At 35.9% G+C, this 11,278-nt stretch overlaps 1 protein-coding gene across 1 annotated transcript; it reads left to right on the top strand.

Moving 5' to 3' along the window:
- The first annotated feature begins 10,515 nt into the window (after nt 1-10,515).
- LOC112776905 (uncharacterized) lies at nt 10,516-11,013 on the top strand. The gene has a single exon (XM_025821209.3). It carries the CDS (start codon nt 10,641-10,643, stop codon nt 10,848-10,850), a length of 210 nt encoding a protein of 69 aa, XP_025676994.1. The 5' UTR covers nt 10,516-10,640; the 3' UTR covers nt 10,851-11,013.
- Nucleotides 11,014-11,278: the final 265 nt, after the last annotated feature.

Raw genomic sequence — 11,278 nt, 5'->3', positions numbered from 1 at the left:
ATCTGCGGAAACCATCTCGGAGCAAGGTCACTAGCCAGGAAAGTAATCCGAGCTGGATTCTACTGGCCGACCTTGCAGAAAGATGCCACAGAATTTGTGAAAAAGTGTCAACCATGTCAGATGCACGCAAATTTCCACGTGGCTCCACCAGAAGAGCTCATCAGTATCACTTCTCCATGGCCCTTTGCAAAATGGGGAATGGATTTGTTAGGTCCTTTTCCCCAAGCGCCAGGACAAGTCAGATACCTGATCGTAGGAATAGATTACTTCACAAAGTGGATAGAAGCAGAACCATTAGCCACCATCACCACACAAAGAAGTCGGAGGTCCCTCTACAAAAATATCATCACCAGGTTTGGGATACCTCATTCCATTACTACAGATAATGGAACACAGTTCACCGACTCTACCTTTAGAAGCTTAGTAGCCAGTATGAAAATCAAGCATCAGTTCACCTCGGTGGAGCACCCGCAAGCCAATGGGCAAGCCGAAGCGGCCAACAAAGTCATACTGGCAGGGCTAAAGAAAAGGCTACAAGAAGCAAAAGGAGCCTGGGCTGAAGAACTACCACAAGTGCTATGGGCTTACAGGACAACCCCCCAATCCGCCACTGGAGAAACACCCTTCCGGCTAGTTTATGGCGTGGAAGCCATGATACCAATAGAAATCAATGAACAAAGCCCAAGGGTAATTCTCCATGACGAGATTGGAAACATACAGGGGCACAAAGAGGAGCTCGACTTGCTCCCCGAAGTCCGAGAAGAAGCCCAGATAAGAGAAGCGGCGTTGAAGCAAAGGATGACTACAAGATACAACAAAAAAGTCATTCGAAGAGCATTCACCCCAAGTGACTTGGTCTTGATCAGAAACGACATTGGAGTCAACAAATCAGGGGAAGGAAAGCTCGCCGCAAATTGGAAGGGACCATACAAAGTCAATGAGGTCTTAGGAAAAGGTTATTATAAAGTAGCGGACCTAAACGGCACCGAGTTACCGAGGTCGTGGCATGCTTGTAATATGAAAAGGTACTACAGTTAAAAGCGAACTCTACTCCCTGATGTACTCTTTTCCCAACTTCACGATTTTTTCCCAAAATCAAAGGGTTTTTTCTGGAGGTGGGTTTTTAACGAGGCATCATAGTAGGGGCTAAGGTGTCAAAAACCCTTAGTAGCAATAAAGTACCTTCCCCAATTAATAAAGATCTTTTGCATCTTACAAATATCTCTTGTAAATTCCTTTTCTGTTTTCTCTTTCTCTCTATGAAACGCGCCGACTTAAGCTCGACAAAACGTAAAAATCCCATGAACCGACCTAGATGGTCATCAGGATAAAACGACGAGGTACAAGTCGGTGTAAAGAGGTTATATAAGTTGATCGTAAAAAACTCAGAAACAATCCGACTCATAAGTCGAAATGAAAACCTGAGTAGAAGAAGCTCGGAAACACTTCGAATGAAGAACCGAGTAGAAGAAAAACGCATCGCAAAAATAACCTAAGTCATAAGAACTCAATAAAACAAAGTTGAGTATAGGGAATAACAAAAAGAGATTGAAAAAACCTAAGAAAAAGTTTAAAGGCTGTCCAAAAGTCCTTAAACAAAAAGGCTCAGAAAAACAGACAAGCCAAAGGAAAAGGTTTTCAGAAAAAGATCAAGGGGATTTCGAAAAATCAAAATCAGAAAAGCATACACGCATAAGGTAACTTAAACCCTTATCCAAAAAAGGGTATTTATTTTGTTTAAAACCCTTATTAAAAAAGGGTATTTTTAAATATTTTGTTTACGGCCTTGAAAGACCAAAAGAAATTGTTTAAACGAACACCACTAACAAACGAATATAAAGAGTTTAAAAAAGGGGGGCCCACAGGCCGAGCCCCCATATAGCCACATAAAAATTATTTCTGCAGAGGAGTAGACGGATCACCACCACTAGAGTCAGGAGGAGCGCCACCAGGGACGGGAAGAGAGGCATCCACAGGAGATGAAGAGGAAGTTGGAGGAAAAACAGAAGAACTCGAAGCGTCCTTGGAACGAGGAGGGGACTCAATAATCCTCTGCCCCCGAGTCTTCAATTCTGACTCGGTAACAATTACGGGGGCAGGAGGATCTACAATAGCACCGTCAATGACGACTTTGTCCGGATCTAAAGAAGAAAGGTCCAGGTCAGGGGCAATGACTCCGACCTGCTCCTTGAAAATCCTCCAAGCCTCCTCGGCGCCGTCAGCAATAGAGTCCTCCAATTCAGCATACGCATTCCGAGAGTTCAACAAGTCCTTCCTCACAGACACAAGATCTTGAAATAAACTCTGATAACTCTCCTGTGCCGCCTTCCGCAAACCCGCCTCCATGTTGCATTGGGCCTGCAACTTACTCTCCTTCTCCCGAAGGGCATCTCTCTCCTCCTTCAGCTTAGCGACCTCCTCCTTCAACTCCCTCTCATGCTTTTGATAAGCGAGAAGCCTTCCTTCCAGCTCCTCAACCTTCGAGGTTAACCCCAAAGAGCTGAGAGGAGTCTTCTCAAAAATATCCAAGAGCTTGCCACAAACACCTGCCGCCCTAAAACTCTCCTCAGCCAGAGTGGTAAGGTGGTTCCGAACAGAGACATCATCCATACTTATATGAGGATAGATGTTCTTTCGGACGAATGCAAGAGCATCCGCCTTAACCCCACCATCAAAAGAAGAGCCAGACTCTAAAGTCTTGTGCTTCTTCTTCTCTGGCTCAGAAAGAAGTCGGGCAGAGGGGAGTGGCCGAGACAAAGTTGAAGAAGAAATCACAATGGGCTGAGTCCCCATAGTCTGAGGAGGAGGAGGAGGAAGAGGAGGAGAGACGATCGCCCTGGTACTACCAGTCCTAGCCCGGGATCTTGCCTTAGCCTCCTGAACTCTTTGGTAAGATTCCTGAGCATTCTTCCTTGCCATATATACAAAAGAAACAATTAACAAAAATTACAAAGTCGGCGAACCTCAAGTCGGCAGATACAAGTCGAAAATAAGAAATGTATACACGTATATAAAAACTACCTAGTTGCGACCGAACAAAAGTCGGCGATCCCTGGAGGAATCTCCTAGTATCCAAGTATGGGGCCCTCCCCCACACTTCTCGGAAAAACCCCACAATGGCCGCCTCCACCTCATCCAGGTCGTCCAGACCGTACTTCTCACAAGGGGAGGCCTCCAACCAATAGAGGGGAAAGCGAGGGGAAGAATTCTCATCCAAGAAAAAGGAGTGGTGACCCTCTACAGCTTGCACTTTGAAAAAAATAATTTTTGAAGTCGTGGAAAGATTCGTCAAAAAGGGTGAAAATTCTCCGACCTTGAATGGCTTGGAAAGACACCCATTGCTGCTTGTTATTTAGCCCACTGAAGGGCTTGGTCATGTGGAAAAGATAAAAGAAAATTCTCAAAGAGGTCGGAAAGTACAAAGCGTGACTTATAAATTGATAAATTTTCAAAAAACCCCAAGAGTTGGGGTGAAGTTGGGTAGGGGCAAAACGACAGTGGTGCAGAACAGCCATTTCAAAATCAGAAAACGGAAGAAAAACACCCAAACGGGTAATCATGCTCTCATATATATAGAAAAAATGAGGGACCTCCTCAGAATCCCTCCTAAAACAAACCCGGTCTTCTGGACTCGGGACTACCAACTCGTACTTCGGCTCGTCCTCCTCAGAAGTACAAATTTTGTAGCGGGTACGAAGGTGGGTGATAAATTCAGTATCGACCAAGGGTTCCTCCCCTAGGACCGTGACATCAACCCACTGAGAAAGAACATCTACGGAGGCCATTTCTTTTTTCTTAAAAAGGTAACAAAAACCTACAAGGGAAAAAGAAAAGAAAAATAAAAAACACGGTCTCTAAAGGGAGGAGATACGGAACCAAAGTCTACAAACCAACTTATCTATCTACAAAATAAAGCATGCAAAAAGAAAAGCATGTTACAGAAAGAGCTAACCTTTATCTGAAAATGAGGGTTGGAGGAGGAAAAAAGCCTTCGAAAACACGAGAATGCAGCACGAACGAGTGAAAGGGAAAAAATTTGAAAGATCGCAGAAACGAAACAATGAAAGAGAGGGAGAACATTTATAAGTACGTGGAGGGTACAATGGTAAAAACGGAGCAGTCATTAATGAGAATGCACCGTTACCAAGACCATCACTCCCTACGCACATCCCTAAACGGACACGACGCTTGATTAGACGTAACCGTCAGAACCAAAAGGCTACGAAAAATCACGTCGGTTTCGGACCATCACGTCGGTCCTCCTACAAGTCGGCTACGACTCCGAGTAGAATACTCGAACCCAAATCTCGAAAGGAAAATTGGGCTCGAGTAGGGGCACTGTTCATACCCTGCCCCAATAACAAAGGCCCAGGATCAAGCAAAAGACCTAATCCCAAGGGTTGGGCCTCGCCAGTACCAATCTCCATCCTATGAAGTCGGTATTCATCACGACCTGCTCTAAGGAAGTCGGGAACGATGTTAGCTGGCGGATAAACACTCATTCAAATGAGTAACTGCCCCTAGAATCTCTCTAACCACTTCCACGAGCCATATCTTAACCTCCCTAAGATAATGGGACGGTTAAACAACCTAAAAATATGGCACTACTTCAACGGTGGTTATTGGTTCACCACTATAAATACACTGACACTCCTCAGGTATTTCTAAGTTCCAATACATTCAAAAACCTGCTTAATCCTTTGCTGACTTAGGCATCGGAGTGTCTTTGCAGGTACCACCCCCCATTCCTCCACACGTACAAGTCGGACGGAGGTTCCCGAGTTGCAGATCCACTTGAAATCTCCTCCTTCATACGTTTGGGCCAATCAACACCATCCAACCCATTAATCTCCGGTTACCCACCACCGTAACACCTATCAATGATAATTTTATAATGTATATTAAAATTATATTAAGTTTTACATGGTCTTCATAAGTAACAAGGGTGTGCCACAACCTGTATACTTGAGCAACTTTTCCTTTAATTTATATATATATATATATATATATATATATATATATATATATATATATATATATATATATATATATATATATATATCGCTATAATAGATACATGCATTTTGGTTGCTGTAGCTATTAGTAATGACTTGCCAAGCAAGACTTCTTTAATTTTCTTTCTCTGATAAATAAATAAATAATGGGGTTGTTAGCATCAAACATTGTTGATCTGCATCGCCTATCAACATTTAATATTATATTTGTTGCCCTTCAAGTTAGGTGCAACATTTTCCCCTTTAGCCTCTTAAATAAATTTCCAAATTAAACAACAACCTCTGAATTTTATTTACTTATTTGTATTCATGCATGCATGCATACAACGCATAGCTATTTATGTGAGGATAATTCCACTTTAGAGTTTGGAGATTCTCGTCGACGCAGGATTATTTGACTAATGTGTTTATGAAAGGTACATTTAATCTTTTCAATATCCTTTTTTAATTAAAAGTCTCAAGAATTTTTTCCCCATCCATTTAACTAATCTATCTCTCACTTTTTACTAAATATTTTTTATTTTAATTAAAATATTTATAAGTGTGCATATATATAATATAGCTTTCTATTAATTTAGTGATTGATTATTGCACACTAAATAACTAGAATGCAAATCGAGATATTTAAGTTTTTCGTGTTAACATGGATAAAGGAAAAGCTCACCAAATGGTAATTAATATTTTGCTTTGTTTTAAACCAACGTGAGAATGATGGATTGAAGAAGGAGGATTTTATTTAGTTTGCCAATCATAAAATAGCCGCCACAGTGCTTGAAATGTTGACGTTGGTTTGAAAAAAGGAGTGGCAGCCAAGAAATTGAGATTTTGAGTGAGATTATATAGTATGGTCCAAACACAAAAATACAGAATTCAATTCACATGAAACACTACACGCACGTATATACGTACATGAACTTGCATTCATTTTCAAACCTAGGGAGACAATGAATTTGTTGAATAATATGAACAACCACTAATTAAATAAAAATATTACACTTTTAATTTAACTCTCTAAATTTTAATATTAAAATAACCATCCGTACACTAATAAAATAAACATCCAATATATCTATTATTTACATTGTTTAATATTTTGATTGTTTATCTATATTTTTTCATATAATAATAGCTGAATTTTCTGTTATTCACTTTACGTTACAAAATTAATATACGATACAACGTAACGGGACTAACGGCTCTTCTCTTCAAGCCAAGCTAAGTGTATTTCTGAAAGTAGCCATAAAATAATTTTCTTTCTTTTTTCATTTACCAGTCGTATCATGCATTAATGAGGTGTAACTCCGAAAATTATTGATGAGAATTATTACATTATAATATCTTATGATACAATAATAAAACTAGAGTATATATTCATTTTGCTCCTAAAAAATTTTAAACCAGACATTTTAGTTTCTAACTAAAATTAATTACTTGATTAGTTTTTAATAATTATTAATTCCATTAGTCACTTAGGTTTTTGGCTCCGTCAATTTTAATGTAAGATAAAATAGTCCCTGACAACTCTACAGAGGACAAAATGATCTCTAACAACTCTAATAAGGGACAAAATGATCTATGACCCTTTTATTTGAAAACGACACTGTTCTTCCCCAATTTTTATCATATCCTCTCATAACCCTGATATTTATACTCTCATTCTTCATCTCCACAGTCTTCTTTTTCATTTTTTACTTCCTCCTCTTTAGCTCCAAAATTAAGCTATGATGTAATTGTTACACGTGTCACACCTATCTCAACATGTCATGAATCACACATTTCCTAAATCTTTGTGACTGGTACATCCACCTCCTCTGCACTTCACCCACCAGAAGCATCCACTTCCACGTCTTCGATAACATCACCTCCAACCCCGACAACGTCCACGACATCCTCAAGACCAAGTTCCACAACTATCCCAAGGGCACGCCTTTCTCCAGCAAGCAATATAGATTGTTGGATATTAGGACATCATGAGAATATTCTCTTTCGACTTCATATGCAAATTCACATTTAAAATAGACACTGAATGCTTTATTCCTTTTTTTCCGGAGCCCAAGTTGGCAGACAGTTTCGACCTCGCATCAAAGCTATCAGTACAACGAGTAATGTCGCCGTTGCCATTCATACAGAAACTGAAGCGATTACTAAATATTGGTTCGGAGAAGAAGCTGAAGGAAGCGATCGGAGTAGTGGACAATGTGGTCATGGAGATGATTGGGCAGAGGAGGAGAGAGATGCCAACGACAATGGATCTTAACAAATCAAACTTGCTGTCTAGATTTATGGGATCCATCGAAAACGACAAGTAGTTAAGAGACATAGTCATTAGTTTTCTGAGTATGAATTGGTTGAGAACAAGTTGAGAATTTTTTTCTTGTGAACATTAAAGTTATAGAGTGTGCATTGTGTAACTTGAAGTTACAGTTGAAGGATTACTATGTGCTCATAACACGCAGCAGAAGAAAAGAAAGTAATCCTAAAGATTTATTTTGTACTTAAACTTTATTCCAATAATAAATATATAGTAGATCAGATCTAGATACCTTTAGACGCTTTAGTAAAAACTTTATTTTTCAATTGTACGAAGACTCTATGCGTATCCACACCGAGACCAACTTTTGCTGTCAACTCCTTGACTAATGGACATCTGATCTAAATTGAGAAACCTCTTGCAACTCTTTGCACACCATAAAATTCTTCTCCAAGAATTAGGCTCATATACATTTATGTGTATAGAGGTAAAGGAATAAAACTCTTGTTATTCTCACCATATTTCCTATATTCTTGGCATACATATATATAGTATGAGATTTGTTATTGATTTTAAATTTGAATCTCAATTCAAATTTAAATCATATCTTGAAATTCTAAATCTGAATCCTTCACATTTATGAATCATATCATAACTTAATTTGAAACAAAATCAGTTAGAATCTCATCCAAACTTAGAAATAGAATAACTAATTATTCTCAAATCTCATTTAATATTCTCAATTATCATACTATTATTATATTATTGGTGTTAGCAAAAAATATAATAATATTCCATTTGAATTAATATAATTATGTATTTGATCAAATCAAAATAATAATTAAATAATTCTATAGCAAAGATTAGAAGTTAGTGTGTGACCTCATAGGTTCAATACAAAGCGGGTAGTAAATTAGTCGTACTAAATTTACTAATCAAGGTTAGCGTCTAGCAATACTCCTCAACGACCCGATAGTATGAAGTAATATATTTTTACTAAGAACCTTAGAAGAACAAAGTATAATTTCTTCCATCCTTTCAGCTCTTGGTTAATCCTTAGAGTATGGTTTAATTGTCAAACTCTAACATGTTACCATTATTATAATGAATTGTGAATGACCTAAGAAACTCATTTCTTAATTCATTCAATCCCCTTGGCCAAGGTTTATTCATCTCGGTCATTATAATCATAGAGCTCAAACTCTTTACCGAGAGTTGACGGATTCTTTATTGACTATTCATTAATTCTACAAGTATTTAAATCATACCCAATATCCATTCAACTAGCACCCTTTGGTATTAGGTGTCCGGAATCAACGTATAATAAATACATTGTTAATTACTATGATGTGTCCGGAATCAACGTATAATAAATATATTGTTAATTACTATGATAGTCGCAGGTCAAAGAAAACTCTATCACCATGTTCATCTTGAGAATATCCTATTGACAAATATACGGTAATTATAACCATTAGAAATTCTCAAAGTGAGTCAGTTCAATTGTCATGTCTCTATATGCACCATCTATATATATAATTTAATAAATGAGATCTATTAATCTTCATCCAATGAAGACCATTATATATATATATATGATCTTTCTGGATTATTAATGTCCTTTTTAATAATCCTATGACCAAGAACAATTTTGATTAAATTATAAAAGATTTATCTCTCAATATTATGATCACCATCACAATGATAACTCTCTAAATTTAATCAAGGACGTTATTATATTAACATTTTAATATAATAACAATAACAAATTATTTGACACGTGATTGATTGGATTGTGGTCATACTTCTTATTCCCAACAACAGTGTTAGACTGTTAGTGTTATGCGAGATATGATGGAAATTGAGGGAAAACAGTGTCGTTTCCGCACATAGGAGATCAAAAACTATTTTGTCCTCAGTTAGAGTTGTCAGGGACTATTTTGTCTTCCGTTAGAGTTGACGGAGTAAAAGACCTAAGTGACTGACGGAGTTAATTGTTAGGGACCAATCAAGTAATTAATTTTAGTTGGGAACTAAAGTGTCTGGTCTGAAATTCTTTGAGGACCAAAATAGGTATATATTCATAAAACTATTAGAAGTATATAAGTATTTTATTGTCAATGAGTTATAGCTTAAATGGTAAATTTCTCTAAATTCACTTAAGAGGTTGCGAGTTCGAGTCTCCTTATTTTTTGTTAAAAAAAATATAAGTATTTTATTCCTGAACGAAGTCCGCCTTTGTCTGTCTCATGCAAGAACCGTCTAATAGGGGACTCAATGGGACAGATTTTTGTCGTATCTATGGATAGTAAAAAGTTAAACCTTAATCTATTTTAGTGGATATTCATTCCGTCCTTACCCACATCTATAATTATTAAAATCCAACAAATAAAATTAAATTTCAAAATTTGTGTAACTACTATTATATATATAATATAAATTAAAGTAAACATTTAAATATAAATATTATTAATCATTTTATAATTATTTTATATATATTACATATATTATATATTAAAAGTATAAGTATATATATATATATACACACCAATGCGAGTAAGGACGAGTTTAACCTAAACCTGATCCTGTCCCACCCCATCCAAGAATTCGTCTTGCTAAAAATCCATTTCGGTGCAGGATTATCCCCAAAGCAAATAAAGACAGGATAAATACTCACAGATTTAAATAGTGTTGTTACCTGTAACGGTCTTCTAAAAATTCATCCACATTATATTATATATAGACAATTATAACTTGAGCAGATCCGAATAAAAATGATAAAAATATTTTTTTTAAGTTATTTACTTAGTCCAATAAAAAAATATATTCTAAAAGAAATATAGATTAATAATAAAAATATAAAAAAATATTGAATTTTTTAAATTAATATAATTTTTTTTAATTTTAACTTTTTAAAAATATTTTATTCAAAAAATTTTAAATAAAAAAATTATTAAACTAAAAATAAAATAACTAATAACAAAAAATGATAAATTAAAATATAAATTTTTAAAATTAAAAAATAAAAAAATTAAAAAATATTATACGTATAAAAAATTAATTATTATATATTTATATATAAATATATAAATTATTTAATTTATTTTTAATATATATTTTATATAATTAATTTTAATAACTGATTTTAGTATATATATAATTAACTCACATAAACCCTGAGGTGGAAAAAGAGAAATTGTATTTTACATGATGATTATAAGTTTATAACTACACCACCTACCTACCATATAGCATGAAGAACATTATAAAAGCAACAATGGGAGCCGTGTGGTGGCCATAAAATAGACCCATAAAAAAAAGAGGGGGGTATATAATTAAAGATCCATTGGTTTTCCATTATTATCCTTAATTAAATGTGTGTGGTGTATGTGTGCGACGAAGAGGAGAGGGAGCTTGGGAAGCAGCAGGCACCGGGTTCATGCCCTTACTGCGGCGGTAAGGTTGAAGCCACCGATGTCGAGACTCAGTGGAAGTTCTGCTTCTTGCCCATGTGCTTCAACATCAAACGAAAGTACTTTTGTACCCTCTGCTCTCGTCGTCTTCAACTCTCCTACCATCACTAGCTCACTCGAACCTGAAAGCTCTTAAAGTGAAAAAAAAAAGAGGCTATATTATTTGAATTATAATTTGTGTTATTTATTATTTTTATTATTAACCCATTCAACTCCTTAATGTAAATACTACTTACTAATCAGATCAAATGTTATTTTCTTCCTTTTATTATTACCTCTTGTACACTAAGCTTCATCATGTTTATTATCTTTCCTAATTTCTTCTTTTATTATGTCTTTCTTCGGTTTTGTTTAGCTTTGAAATCAAAGCTAGCTACCTTGTTCAGCAGCACACACAATTTTTTTATATTTATTTTTTTTTCAGCACCTACTAATAATTTAAATGAGACCACGACTAAGAAAAATGAATTCTAAGTTGGTAGTAGAATTTTAGTTAATATATTGTCAATAATTTTATTTTATTTTATTCTATTTTTTGA

Source organism: Arachis hypogaea, chromosome 1 (assembly GCF_003086295.3).
Source record: "Arachis hypogaea cultivar Tifrunner chromosome 1, arahy.Tifrunner.gnm2.J5K5, whole genome shotgun sequence".
Lineage (NCBI taxonomy): Eukaryota > Viridiplantae > Streptophyta > Magnoliopsida > Fabales > Fabaceae > Arachis > Arachis hypogaea.
Note: the sequence above shows the minus strand (reverse complement) of the source record. Positions and strands in the feature narration are given on the sequence as shown.